General features: G+C 39.5%; 1 protein-coding gene across 10 annotated transcripts in view; it reads right to left on the bottom strand.

Moving 5' to 3' along the window:
- The window catches only part of LOC126473268 (nucleolar transcription factor 1-A-like), a 216,924-nt gene that overhangs the window by 114,919 nt on the left and 86,008 nt on the right, over positions 1-15,997 (bottom strand). For all 10 annotated transcript variants that reach the window (XM_050100231.1, XM_050100256.1, XM_050100272.1 and 7 more), the window contains 4 exons: positions 10,658-10,776; positions 10,398-10,553; positions 10,210-10,311; positions 10,001-10,122 (listed from right to left, as the gene is read on the bottom strand). In XM_050100231.1, the coding sequence (XP_049956188.1) occupies positions 10,001-10,122; positions 10,210-10,311; positions 10,398-10,553; positions 10,658-10,776 (499 nt within the window). The remainder of the gene's footprint in view (positions 1-10,000; positions 10,123-10,209; positions 10,312-10,397; positions 10,554-10,657; positions 10,777-15,997) is intronic.

The raw sequence follows: 15,997 nt of genomic DNA, 5'->3' as shown, positions 1-15,997 counted from the left end.
TAGCCGCACTACGCCAGACATTGTTGCCAAACTTCAACAACTGCTTCGTGTGGATCAACGCTGAACCATTCAAGACCGTGCAGATGAAGTGGGTATTGGTTACGGGACATATCAATGAATGTTGACTGATGAATTGGGCATGCATCGTGTTGCCGCAAAATTTGTGCCAAGGATCTTGACTGCCGATCAGAAGGCACAGCGTGTTGAAGTGTGCACGGAGCTTCGTCAGACTGCATCTGATGATCCAACCCTCTTGTCACGCGTTATCACCAGTGACAAGAGCTGGATTTATGGTTATGACCTAGAGACAAAGCAACAATCATCCCAGTGGAAGAGCCCAGGCTCTCCAAGACCCAAAAAAGCGAGACAGGTGAAGAGTAAAGTGAAGAGCATGATCATCGTTTTCTTTGATACCAAGGGAAGTGTGCACAAAGAACTCATCCCACGCAACCAAACAGTGAATTCCACGTACTAATGTGACGTTTTGCGACAGCTCCGTGAAAATGTGCGGCAACGATGGGCCGAACTTTGGCGTCGAGGGAACTGGCTGCTGCATCACAACAACATGCCCTGTTACACGTCCTTGCTCACCAGGACCTTTTTGGCAACAAACAACATGGCGGTTGTACCCCACCCACCGTACTTGCCAGATTTGGCAACTTGCGACTTTGCGCTATTCCCAAAACTGAAACTCAAGGTGAAAGGCCATTGGTTCGACACTCTAGAGAGAATTCAAGAAGCATCACTGGCAGTGATAAACACCCTCAAAGAACAGGACTCTCAGAAAATGTTTGACCAGTGGCAAAAGCACTAGGACTGGTGTGTACATGCGAATGGGAACCACTTTGATGGTGCTGGTGACCGTTAGTCCAAAGGTAAGATTTTCAACAGATGGCAGCACCAGTCTCGAAAATTTTGGATAGCACCTCGTACACTATGCAAAACAAAAATGTTGTACAATAAATTTAAATTACTAGTAAACTGGCTACACTTCCAGAAAATTTTATTTTACAAGCTTTAACAATAGCAGTATTTTATATGTTATTGGGCGGTCTATGGGAAATTTAACTGTGATACTATACTCAACATATAAACCACTATGAAACAGTGTTCACATACTATGATTCAAATTTCAAAATTGGAAAAAAAATTTTGTTTCCTGATAGAGATACATAGCAAATGAGACACACAAAGCCCTATTGTATTAACGAGAATTTTAGCTTCTGGAGATAGAAGAAGATGGATGAACTATTCATGAATGCATTTGGTGAAATAAATCTCTACATACATATTACAAATGATTGAAGCGATTTCATAAATTCACTGTAGCTCCATTCATTGACATATGGTCACGACACACTACAGATACGTAGAAAAACTCATAAAGTTTTGTTCGGCTGAAGCCGCACTTCAGGTTTCTGCCGCCAGAGCGCTCGAGAGCGCAGTGAGACAAAATGGCGACAGGAGCCGAGAAAACGTATGTCATGCTTGAAATGCACTCACATCAGTCAGTCATAACAGTGCAACGACACTTCAGGACAAAGTTCAACAAAGATCCACCAACTACTAACTCCATTTGGCGATGGTATGCACAGTTTAAAGCTTCTGGATGCCTCTGTAAGGGGAAATCAACGGGTCAGCCTGCAGTGAGTGAAGAAACGGTTGAACGCGTGCGGGCAAGTTTCACGCGTAGCCCGCGGAAGTCGACGAATAAAGCAAGCAGGGAGCTAAACGTACCACAGCCGACGGTTTGGAAAATCTTACGGAAAAGGCTAAAGCAGAAGCCTTACCGTTTACAATTGCTACAAGCCCTGACACCCGATGACAAAGTCAAACGCTTTGAATTTTCGGCGCAGTTACAACAGCTCATGGAAGAGTATGCGTTCAGTGCAAAACTTGTTTTCAGTGATGAAGCAACATCTTTTCTTAATGGTGAAGTGAACAGACACAATGTGCGAACCTGGGCGGTAGAGAATCCTCACGCATTCGTGCAGCAAATTCGCAATTCACCAAAAGTTAACGTGTTTTGTGCAATCTCACGGTTTAAAGTTTACAGCCCCTTTTTCTTCTGCGAAAAAAATGTTACAGGACACGTGTATCTGGACATGCTGGAAAATTGGCTCATGCCACAACTGGAGACTGACAGCGCCGACTTCATCTTTCAACAGGATGGTGCTCCACCACACTTCCATCATGATGTTCGGCATTTCTTAAACAGGAGATTGGAAAACCAATGGATCGGTCGTGGTGGAGATCATGATCAGCAAAATTCATGTCATGGCCTCCATGCTCTCCCGACTTAACCCCATGTGATTTCTTTCTGTGGGGTTATGTGAAAGATTCAGTGTTTAAACCTCCTCTAACAAGAAACATGACAGAACTGCGAACTCGCATCAACGATGCTTTCGAACTCATTGATGGGGACATGCTGCGCCGAGTGTGGGAGGAACTTGATTATCGGCTTGATGTCTGCCGAATCACTAAAGGGGCACATATCGAACATTTGTGAATGCCTAAAAAAACTTTTTGAGTTTTTGTATGTGTGTGCAAAGCATTGTGAAAATATCTCAAATAATAAAGTTATTGTAGAGCTGTGAAATCGCTTCAATCATTTGTAATAACCCTGTATTGTAAATGAGAAAACAATGAATGATCATCTCAAAGAACGATGTCTTTTCAAGAAAATATACAACGTTATTCATTTTATACTCAAGGATTTTAGGAGAAGACTGCCTGAGAACTACTAGATAAACAGAGAATAGACACAATCAGTGAATGGAGCATCTCTTCAAGTTTTTAATTCACACTGCAGAAGTTTAATGTGGGCACTTTTTGTGATGAGGCAAATGTCAATATGTGTTTGCAATTCATTGAAGTCACGGCTACTGTGGCCCCAGAAGGTGCAACAACAGTTGTCTGTTCACTGGGTTGTGTGTATGCAGGTATGAATTAATTCAATGTGATAATGTGGAGTAGATGATGTGTCTACATGTTCTGGCTTGCCTGCTCCCTAGTAGCACACAAACTACACCACGGCACATATTACACATAGAAATTTGGAGAGATGCTGTATCCACTGATACATGCCATATTTCTGTATGTCTCATAATAGTTGTGCAGTTGTCTGCTGAAACCCTGGAGACGCTTACAAATAATTGTATGTTTAAAGCCTTGTCCTTTCCTATGATTTGCATTACAATCGTTCTGCATAAACTGATGTCATTTTAAACTAAAAGTGTATAATATTGCTGACAGCTAAATATCTGAAGCATTTTCTTTAAATTCTAGCTGATTTTATAGAGCTTCATCATATCAACGCATATTGTAATGTAGGGGGTGATCAAAAAGTTCCCGTTTGAAGGCCATGCAGTCCAGAATCAGTATGCCACTCAGGTAAATCATTGTGAGCATTGAGATGCCATCCAACCAATGCAACACCAGGTTGAAGCTACCCATTTGGTAACGTACCAAGGCCTGATACATGAAGAAATCCATAACTGCCTGCTGTGCATTCTCGTACAATAGGAATCATCAACCCTTCAAGACCTTTCTCAAGGGGCTGAAGGCGTGATAATCATATGGTAGGAGATCTACAGGGTGGGTGCTTACGTCTCTCTCACTTTTGATGGCGTAACTTCTGTCTTATGACATTTGTAAAATTGAAATGTGTCTTGTCATGAAGCAGCAACACATTCTTCATAAATGAACATTCTTCATTCTCCAACAGATGTCAACCAGTGTTTGTCTTTTGGCAGCCAAAAAGAGAATAACAGCATTTTGGTCCTTTTTGGAAGCATTTGGTAACAATGTTACCATAGTTCATGTTTCAACATTTACCACATGCACATTGGAAAGATATGAACACCACACTAATACCTTGCTTATGTGTCGGTTCTTATACAATATGTGATCAAAAGTACCCGGACAAAAACATACGTTTTTCATATTAGGTGTAATGTGCTGCCACCTACAACCGGGTACTCGATATCAGCAACCTCAGCAGTCATTAGACATTGTGAGAGAGCAGAATGGGGCGCTCCGCGGAACTCACAGACTTCGAATGTGGTCAGGTGATTGGGTGTCACTTGTGTCATATGTCTGTACGAGAGATTTCCACACTCCTAAGCATCCCCAATTCCACTGTTTCCAGTGTGATAGTGAAATGGAAAAGTGAAGGGACACAAACAGTACAAAAGCATATAGGCTGACCTTGTATGTTGACTGACAGAGACCGTCGACAGTTGAAGGTGGTCATAATGTGTAATACGCAGACGTCTATCCAGACCATCATACAGGAATTCCAAACTGCATCAGGATCCACTGCAAGTACTGCGGAAGGTGAGAAAACTTGGATTTCATGGTCAAGCGGCTGCTCATAAGCCACACATCATGCCAGTAAATGCCAAATGACACGTTTCTTAGTGTAAGGAGCGTAAACTTGGACGACTGAACAGTAGAAAAAATGTTGTGTCGAGTGACGAATCACGGTACACAATGTGGCGATCTGATGACAGGTTGTGGATATGACGAATGCCTGGTGAAAGACATCTGCCAGTATGTATAATGCCAACAGTAAAATTCGGAGGTGGTGGTGTCATGGTGTGGTCTTGTTTGTCATGGACGGGGCTTGCACCCCTTGTAGTTTTGTGTGGCACTGTCGCAGCACAGGCCTACATTGATGTTTTAAGCACCTTCTTGCTTCTCACTGTTGAAGAGCAATTCAGGGATGGTGATTGCATCTTTCAACAAGATCGAGCCTGCAGGGCATGTGGTGGAGTGGTCACATGACAATAACACCCCTGTAATGGACGGGCCTGCACAGGGTCCTGACCTGAATCCTATAGAACACCTATGGGATGTTTTGGAATGCCGACTTTGTGCCAGGCCTCACTGACCGACATCGATACCTCTCCTCAGTGTAGCACTCGGTGAAGAATGGGCTGCCATTGCCCAAGAAACCTTCCACCACCTGATTGAACGTATGCCTGAGAGACTGGAAGCTGTCATCAACGGGTAAGGGTGGGCCAACACCATACTGAATTCCAGCATTACCGATAGACGGCCCCACGAACTTTTAAGTCATTTCCAGCCAGGTGTCCGGATACTTCAGATCACATAGTGAACACCTGTATTGGAGTTGTGCTATGTTGCACATATGCTGCGGCAACACCGTTTAACGGAGACTTTTTGATCCCTTCCTATTTGTTTAGTGTGTTTCTAAAAAAGATCACCGTGTCTAAGAGAGCAGCAATTGCATGAAGGATGAAAGAAATACACATCACACTTTAGTGAGCAATGTCTTATTTTAAAGACAAATGAGAAAACACAAATATAGGAAGAGGAGGGAGGGGACAGAAACAGTGAAATCTGAGCAGGTATCCCAAACATTTGGACACAGATAAGCATATAGTACAGGACATAATGCAATGCAGACAAGTAAATATTTCCTACACGGGTCCAGACAAAGTTGCCTAAAATAAGCGACTAGTATTTAAAGCTTCCACCCCCATGAACCATGGACCTTGCCGTTGGTGGGGAGGCTTGCGTGCCTCAGCGATACAGATGGCCGTACCGTAGGTGCAACCACAACGGAGGGGTATCTGTTGAGAGGCCAGACAAACATGTGGTTCCTGAAGAGGGGCAGCAGCCTTTTCAGTAGTTGCAGGGGCAACAGTCTGGATGATTGACTGATCTGGCCTTGTAACATTAACTAAAACGGCTTTGCTGTGTTGGTACTGTGAACGGCTGAAAGCAAGGGGAAACTACAGCCGTAATTTTTCCCGAGGACATGCAGCTTTACTGTATGATTAAATGATGATGGCGTCCTCTTGGGTAAAATATTCCGGAGGTAAAATAGTCCCCCATTCGGATCTCCGGGCGGGGACTACTCAAGAGGACGTCGTTATCAGGAGAAAGAAAACTGGCGTTCTACGGATCGGAGCGTGGAATGTCAGATCCCTTAATCGGGCAGGTAGGTTAGAAAATTTAAAAAGGGAAATGGATAGGTTAAAGTTAGATATAGTGGGAATTAGTGAAGTTCGCTGGCAGGAGGAACAAGACTTTTGGTCAGGTGATTACAGGGTTATAAATACAAAATCAAATAGGGGTAATGCAGGAGTAGGTTTAATAATGAATAAAAAAATAGGAGTGCGGGTAAGCTACAACAAACAGCATAGTGAACGCATTATTGTGGCCAAGACAGACATGAAGCCCATGCCTACCACAGTAGTACAAGTTTATATGCCAACTAGCTCTGCAGATGATGAAGAAATTGATGAAATGTATGACGAGATAAAAGAAATTATTCAGGTAGTGAAGGGAGACGAAAATTTAATAGTCATGGGTGACTGGAATTCGTCAGTAGGAAAAGGGAGAGAAGGAAACATAGTAGGTGAATATGGATTGGGGGGAAGAAATGAAAGAGGAAGCCGCCTTGTAGAATTTTGCACAGAGCATAACTTAATCATAACTAACACTTGGTTCAAGAATCATGAAAGAAGGTTGTATACCTGGAAGAATCCTGGAGATACTAAAAGGTATCAGATAGATTATATAATGGTAAGACAGAGATTTAGGAACCAGGTTTTAAATTGTAAGGCATATCCAGGGCCAGATGTGGATTCTGACCACAATCTATTGGTTATGAACTGCAGATTGAAACTGAAGAAACTAGAAAAAGGTGGGAATTTAAGAAGATGGGACCTGGATAAACTGAAAGAACCAGAAGTTGTAGAGAGTTTCAGGGAGAGCATAAGGAAACAATTGACAGGAATGGGGGAAAGAAATACAGTAGAAGAAGAATGGGTAGCTCTGAGGGATGAAGTAGTGGATTCTGACCACAATCTATTGGTTATGAACTGCAGATTGAAACTGAAGAAACTAGAAAAAGGTGGGAATTTAAGAAGATGGGACCTGGATAAACTGAAAGAACCAGAAGTTGTAGAGAGTTTCAGGGAGAGCATAAGGAAACAATTGACAGGAATGGGGGAAAGAAATACAGTAGAAGAAGAATGGGTAGCTCTGAGGGATGAAGTAGTGAAGGCAGCAGACGATCAAGTAGGTAAAAAGACGAGGGCTAGTAGAAATCCTTGGGTAAGAGAAGAAATATTGAATTTAATTGATGAAAGGAGAAAATATAAAGATGCAGTAAATGAAGCAGGCAAAAAGGAATACAAACGTATCAAAAATGATATCGACAGGAAGTGCAAAATGGCTAAGCAAGGATGGCTAGAGGACAAATGTAAGGATGTAGAGGCTCTTCTCACTAGGGGTAAGATAGATACTGCCTACAGGAAAATTAAAGAGACCTTTGGAGAAAAGAGAACCACTTGTATGAATATCAAGAGTTCAGATGGCAACCCAGTTCTAAGCAAAGAAGGGAAAGCAGAAAGGTGGAAGGGGTATATAGAGGGTTTATACAAGGGCGATGTACTTGAGGACAATATTATGGAAATGGAAGAGGATGTAGATGAAGATGAAATGGGAGATAAGATACTGCGTGAAGAGTTTGACAGAGCACTGAAAGACCTGAGTCGAAACAAGGCTCCGGGAGTAGACAACATTCCGTTAGAACTACTGACAGCCTTGGGAGAGCCAGTCCTGACAAAACTCTACCATCTGGTGAGCAAGATGTATGAGACAGGCGAAATACCTTCAGACTTCAAGAAGAATATAGTAATTCCAATTCCAAAGAAAGCAGGTGTTGACAGATGTGAAAATTACCGAACTATCAGTATAATAAGTCACAGCTGCAAAATACTAACGCGAATTCTTTACAGACGAATGGAAAAACTGGTAGAAGCGGACCTCGGGGAAGATCAGTTTGGATTCTGTAGAAATGTTGGAACACGTGAGGCAATACTAACCTTACGACTTATCTTAGAAAAAAGATTAAGGAAAGGCAAACCTACGTTTCTAGCATTTGTAGACTTAGAGAAAGCTTTTGACAACGTTAACTGGAATACTCTCTTTCAAATTCTGAAGGTGGCAGGGGTAAAATACAGGGAGCGAAAGGCTATTTACAATTTGTACAGAAACCAGGTGGCAGTTATAAGAGTCGAGGGGCATGAAAGGGAAGCAGTGGTTGGGAAAGGAGTGAGACAGGGTTGTAGCCTCTCCCCGATGTTATTCAATCTGTATATTGAGCAAGCAGTAAAGGAAACAAAAGAAAAATTCGGAGTAGGTATTAAAATTCATGGAGAAGAAATAAAAACTTTGAGGTTCACCGATGACATTGTAATTCTGTCAGAGACAGCAAAGGACTTGGAAGAGCAGTTGAACGGAATGGATAGTGTCTTGAAAGGAGGATATAAGATGAACATCAACAAAAGCAAAACGAGGATAATGGAATGTAGTCGAATTAAGTCGGGTGATGCTGAGGGAATTAGATTAGGAAATGAGACACTTAAAGTAGTAAAGGAGTTTTGCTATTTAGGGAGTAAAATAACTGATGATGGTCAAAGTAGAGAGGATATAAAATGTAGACTGGCAATGGCAAGGAAAGCGTTTCTCAAGAAGAGAAATTTGTTAACATCGAGTATAGATTTAAGTGTGAGGAAGTCGTTTCTGAAAGTATTTGTATGGAGTGTAGCTATGTATGGAAGTGAAACATGGACGATAACTAGTTTGGACAAGAAGAGAATAGAAGCTTTCGAAATGTGGTGCTACAGAAGAATGCTGAAGATTAGATGGGTAGATCACATAACTAATGAGGAGGTATTGAATAGGATTGGGGAGAAGAGAAGTTTGTGGCACAACTTGACTAGAAGAAGGGATCGGTTGGTAGGACATGTTTTGAGGCATCAAGGGATCACAAATTTAGCATTGGAGGGCAGCATGGAGGGTAAAAATCGTAGAGGGAGACCAAGGGATGAATACACTAAGCAGATTCAGAAGGATGTAGGTTGCAGTAGGTACTGGGAGATGAAGAAGCTTGCACAGGATAGAGTAGCATGGAGAGCTGCATCAAACCAGTCTCAGGACTGAAGACCACAACAACAACAACATTTAAAGCTTCTGGCATATTTGTTGTGTTAGTTACTTAAATTCTTACCTTCCACTCATCAAAACCCTAACTGGAACTGCTGTGTTATGTACCTTACAAGAATGCAACCAAGTGACATCCTCGGCAACCACTGATATTTCAATAAGCCATCTTCGTGGTAAGTGTGACTAGAGAGTGCTGTGCAATGAAATTTAAAATGTTGGTAACAGAGCATATGCTGAAACACACACACACACACACGCGCGCGTGCATGCGCGCCTTCACACTAGCTCTACAGCATAGACGCACACACTATCTCTACAACATAACCAAAGTCGACCAACATCACAAGTTACCGAAAGTGATATTAATAACTAACAAGTAAAACAGTGTTAACTCTGTCCCTCTACTGTTTGACCAAGGAGATAGCAGGAACCCAAACAGTTTTTCAGCAAAAACGTCCATCTCTATTTATGAGGTCACTTGCCATTTTAGTCTCAAAATGCTTTCTCAATAACACTATCCCAATAGCTGGAAAAACATCCCAGCACCTTCAAGCTGTTTGACAATAGTAGATTTTTCTGAGCAGCTGTCAGTGTGTATAATGCTTTTGCTTGGTACACCATCCCTCCCTGGTCCCGATGGTCTGACCAATATACAACACGCCACGGATCTCTGGAGTATGACTAACACAATCATTACACAAACAAAGATCACCCTTCATGGACCTTTTAAATGTCAGAACCTTAGACGATGGTTGAGAAACACATTTTACATAATATTTTTGCAGAATGCAACCAATCCCTTCGGAAATGCTTCCTGCATAAGACTCAAGGGCCATAGACTTTGGTACCACCTTATTATTATTGTCACTCACCTGACTCACACTAAGTCAATAGTGCAACATGCATTTGCGCGAGTTATTTGAACATTTTACACACTGGGAGGAACTCAAGTTTCACACAATTTAACATTCATTGCAATTACTTATATAATTTTGACAAACATGATACATACTAAAACTGCTCCATTTTTTCTTCATATTCTTTCTTCTGGGCAGCCGCCATATCAATATACTTCTGCTTTTTCTTTGCTGGCAGCTTATTGTAAAGTTCAGCAATGTATTTAGAAACATTTGTCTGAAAGCAAAAAAACCATTAGCATAGCTAATACTTTCATTGAAAACTCTGTAAAAGCAAAGCATAAGGTCCTAGCATTAAACACACCATTTCAAGGCCAGGGTTATCTTTTGCAACTTTGTCTTTTTTTTCTAAATAGAAAAGCATGTACGTCGACAGAGGTCTTCGAGGCAAGTCTGGGTGGCGATTCTGTTAACAAAAACAGTAAATGGATTGGTTGCAGTTATAAAGATCATAGCACTGGCTGATAAGAGTAAGGAATACTTTCTTTTTACCTGTCGTTGGCTTCGATAAAAATGTGTCCATGGTTTTGAAACCCATGATTTTGCATCTTCCAACAATTCCTTCAAAATTCGAAACCTTCTTAGGCGTTTCTGAATTTTAAACCACACTTCCTTACATTCGCCAGCAGAATAATTACCAAAGCTAATCTAAAATAAAATGTTTGAATTATCTACTCATTAATTAAAAAGAGTTATTAACAGTGATATCAAAGTAAATTTGTTTCTATAAAAACAGAATCTAATTTACATACCTCATCCCAGTTTAGTTTCTCTGCTCGGGAATCATAACGCAAATTATCCTTAGCGGGGATGTTATTTTCCATTCGTTTCATTAATTCCATTAAATCTGCTTCTGGCCAATCGGGAATATCTACAGCAAAGAACAAGTGCTTGAAAACAAGCAACAAAAACTAACAGAACCCAAGATTGAGATAATGAGTTACATTCACATCAACTATAAAAAATACATGCTTCCCATGCCAACACTGTCTACATTTGCATATCACATTCCTCATATGTTTGGCATATTTTGCACTTGACATTGATACAATTATTAGTCAGTACTTTCCCTAGATACATGTCATTCACTACAAGAGTTCTGAGAAAAAAAGAAGAAAATGATGATGATCAGTTTTGTGGGTGTCTGACATTGTTCTTTAGTGTCTATACTAAAACTGCTTAAGGGCCCAAACTCCTCAGTCAGCCTATAATATATGTGAGTTTCACAATTAATATTTTTTTTTTTTGGGGGGGGGGGGGGGGGCAAACTAATAAAGCAATCAATGTAAATCTTTTTGCACATTATTTATTGATTCTTAGACAACATTTTCTGATTGTTTAAAGAAATTTAGTCATCATTAAACCCTCCATACTAGGAGCTAAATTTGCACTGTCCAAAATGAGATGTGTGCCCATGATGGAAGTTCTTATCTGCAGGAGAGGGGAGGAGGGATGGGAGACTTAAATCTATAGGATACTGAGCATGGAGCAATAGCACAGTTTTTTTAAATTTGGCAAAATAATAAAATAACGGATATTTGAAACAAAGATGTAGATTTGTCGCGAGTTTTTGGTCACATTTTTTGCAATAACTAATCAATCAATTAAAATAAAAAAGCCCATTATTCCTTGCAGACATTCAGCCAAATTTAAGGAAGCTATCTTTATTAGTGTGCCTGCAATTCATTCTGTCAGTTGAAATCGATGCATTTCAAGCTGATGGAATGGATTGCGGGTGCACTAATAAAGATATCTTTCTGAAATATGGCTGAGTTACTCCTCTAGCATGTCCACAAGGTGTTACTGGCTAATATTGATTTTAATTTATTCATTAGGTATTGCAAAAAATGTGACCAAAAACTCACAATAAAACTACATCTTCATTTCAAATGTCTGACATTACTTGAATTTATTATTATTATTATTATTATTATTATTATTATTATTATTTCAGATAAGATTTGCAGACTGCACGACTCTAGCCATGGACATGCATCAGTTTGGATAGAGCAACTTTAATTCCACAGATGGGGGTTTAATGAAGACTAAATTTCTTTAACAAATCAGAACATGTGTCTAAGAACCAACAAACAATGTGCAACAACATTTACATTGATTGCTTCATTAAAACAAGTGTGGTAGTGTGGTTAAGGACTATTAAATATTTTCACACACACACACACACACACACACACACACACACACACACACACACTTTTACCAAAGGAAGTGGAAACAAGTTTTCATTTTTTCTCTAAAATCTCATGTTGTAATAGGTCTATTAAGGACTGCTGATTGCAAGTTCACAATACAATTAGGTGCGACATCGATCTTGCCAAGATAAGTACAGTTAAATTGGGGCACATACCAAAAGAAACATTTGTATCACAACAAAATGATTTACGATGCTTGCTCAACATTTAGAATAAGACATGAAGCCCATCATGATACACATTTAGAAAGAGTAGTCATCTTTCAAGAACAGAACAAATCAATGCGTTGCCTCCAGCACATATTTTTTTATTTATTTAGCATGCAGCATACCACTGATGTCATTTTCCAATATTTTTGAGAAGGTGATGTATTCTAGAAGAGTATCCCACCTGAGTGACAATAACAGCCTCAGTAAACCACAGTCTGGATTTCAGAAGAGTTGCTCTACTCAGAATGCAATTTACACATTCACTGACCCAATTTTATAAGTGTTCAATAACAAAATAGCACTCCGTGGTATTTTCTGTGGCTTTTGACTATGAATCACAGTATTCTCTTACATAAACTGAGGTTCTGTTGAACTGATGGTATAGCCAACCAATGGAAGACATCATATCGAATGCAGAAAGTTGTACTTAATAATTCGACCAATGTCATCATCAGAGGAGGTTCTTCTGACTGGGGAAAAAAAAATCACATGTGGGGTTTCACGGGATTCCACCAAGCCTCAATCTTAGGTCTTACAATGTTCCTCATACATGTAAATAATATCACATTTACTATACATTAAGCAGACATAGTTATTTTTGTGGATGACAATAGTACTGTAATCAAACTAAGCAAACACACAGCAACAGATGAAATGGTAAACAAGGTTCTTAAAACTGTCATTACCTAGTTTTCTGTGAATGATCTCACTCTCAATTTTAAAAGTACACAACATATTCAGTTCCAGAGGTACTGCACCAATGATAAGTGTAACACATGTTGAGAAAATAATAAAAAGGGTGGAAACTTCAAAAATTTTCAATGTCAATGTTAATGATAATTCAAAGTGGAAAAGCACATTTTGGAACTTCTGCAACAATTTAATTCTGAGACATTTGTACTTAAAATCATTGTAAATCTCAGGGAGAGAAAAACCAGTAGTTTGACGTATTTTGCATATTTTCATTCAACAATGTCTTATGGAATAACGTCCTGGGATAATTCATCTTTAAGAAAGAAAGTTTTCATTGCTCAAAAACAAGCTGTATGAATAATGTGTGGTGCTCAACCACAATCATCGTGTAAACATCTAAGTAGTTGAGAATTTTGACAATCACTTCACAGTATATTTATTGCCTCATGAAGTTTGTTGTAAACAATCCAGTGCAGTTCAAAAGGGACAATGATGTACATAATTACAATATCAGAAGAAAAAATGGCATTCATTACTCCACATTAAGGTGGTCTGCAGCACAAAAAGGGGTGTACAATGTTCGAACTAAAATTGTTGATCACTTACCATGTGGTATAAAATGGCTGACAGACAGCAAAATAAAATTTACAAACGAACTGAAAAAGTTTAACTTCTTCTATTCTGTGAAAGAATTTCTATTACTGTAATGTGTAAAAGGTGGTAGGTAGGAATTACTAACTCACACTGTACTATGAAAAAGAGGGACTGCAACATGTCATAAATTTAAAAAAAAAAAAACTTTTAAATGTAAAGCATGCAGTCATATTTACTATTTAATTTGTGTTGAGAATGTAAAATGACTTGTTCCACATCATTAAGATTTATCATGAGAATGATGAATGTTAACATGAAACTAACATAGCAAATCTCACATGATTATGTACAAACACAGATAAAACAATAAATTGAAAACAAAACTATATATAACATTAAAAAAATCAAAAGGACATGAAGCATAAGAGTCATAAACAAGGAGTCACATTTTTCATGTATCAAATTGTCTTGTGTCACTGTGAAGGAGTTAAGCCACTGGCCAGAGAATGAATCATAAAGGATTTTGCTATAATGTAGCAGATGCTTTTGTCTATTGACATCATATTGTCATTCCAGTGATGTTCTCTTTACCCAATGGTGTAACAAATCAACATATTTGCTTTCCTTTGTTCTTATGCTGTTGAGGCTGGTCCACATTTTTCAGTACAAATCAAGACCCGAAATTTTTCTTTGACACAAGAGAGATTTTAGGGCACCTTTATGAGAGGATTGTTGTCATTGTTTTTTCCATGTTTTGGTGATAGTAAAATTGCTGGCAAGTATTTTTCTGGCACAGAACACAGAACCTAGTCTGTCGATTTTCACACTTTTTGACACTTGTTGAACTCGGAGCCAAGGATTTTTGTCTATTCTCTGACAAGTGCATCATTCCAGCGCATCTGGAGTGCACGAATGCACTGGGAGCCAATAGGCAGGTTCAGACTTTATTGTCTCAGATATTACACATTAGGTGTGGTTTAAGTTCTATGTTGACTTCCTTTAAATGGACACTACTGAGACACACTGATTTACTATATCCCACAGCACAGTTTACAGAATCTAACCTTAGATTTGGAAAGTATAGGCTTGTCATAATACAGAATTTTCACAGAAGATAATTCCCAGCCCCAAGTTTCACGGCAGTATGTAACCTACAGCTTAAACCTCTAGCCAATGTCACAAATGTCAACCAGATACTGTCCATCTACCCTGCACAGCATGAAGTATAAGTTGCTGGAAAGGACAATTTATTATGATATAGGCCCTCTCATGTTGAATAAACTCCCATCAAGAAAGTTGGTTTTCAACAAAAACAGAAGTTATACAGACATGGTACTCAAAATGACCATCTACTGTCTGTAGCTGAAAATAAAAGGAGAATGTGCATGACAGGACTGTGCTGCAAGTCATGACATATTTGCACTAGAATAGTATGTGCCATTCTACAAGTCTTGTTAATGTAATTGCATCAATACTGTGTGACTGCCTTGTTTTCACACATCTGACATAAATCTATCAAATCATCATGCCTTTTCAGTATAGTGATACTTCCAGAACGAGAACAGTCAGATTTTTCACTTGGATCGCTATGGTATCAGTAGCTGCTGATCTTCCGGGTTTTAGTTGCTTGTTATTCAGCAAGCAATGCCCAGATCTGATTTTTTAAGAGTTCATGCTGTCATCATCTTCATCATTGTTATCTTTGGAGTTCATCTCACTTAAGTTTATGATAATTTCACCTATGGAGTCATTCATTAATTCATCTTTTTCCCAAAACATAGTCTTTATTTTAATTTCATATTCTTTGAAAGTTTCCCAGTCAGCTGCATTTATAGATGCAATTTCACTGTCACTTCTTGCAGCATCTCTAGAGGAATGTCCCCTTTTATGTTCTGCTCCTGTACATTTCCTTTCACTTTCGCCCAGGCCATCTATGGTACTTAGTTCATGATGTAAAGAGAGAACTGTGTGGTACCTCTTTTCTGGCCTTTTAAACTCTTGAACCAAATAAAAAAATTCAAACTTCATGTTTTCACTATGTGATCATCATTATCACAGGCCTTTGAGGCCTACAGCAGAAGAACAATAGGAAAAAAAATTACAAACACAAAACCCCAATAAAAGGAATGCCTGTCACCCACAAGAGAGAAGGTATTTGCTGCAGATGGCACTCCATCTTTCCCAGTCTCTAGCATCATCCTCCACTGCCACCGATTCCACTTGTTGAAGGATCATAGTCACTCGATCCTTCCATCGCGTTCTTGGGTGTCCTCTAAGGTGTTTTCCCGTGGGTTGAGAGTAGATGACTCGCTAAGGGAGGGATCCATCTTCTCGTAAGATGTGGCCAAACCATTATAGTCGCCTCTGTCCCAATATTCGTCCA

Source organism: Schistocerca serialis, chromosome 1 (genome assembly GCF_023864345.2).
Source record: "Schistocerca serialis cubense isolate TAMUIC-IGC-003099 chromosome 1, iqSchSeri2.2, whole genome shotgun sequence".
Classification (NCBI taxonomy): domain Eukaryota; kingdom Metazoa; phylum Arthropoda; class Insecta; order Orthoptera; family Acrididae; genus Schistocerca; species Schistocerca serialis.
Note: the sequence above shows the minus strand (reverse complement) of the source record. Positions and strands in the feature narration are given on the sequence as shown.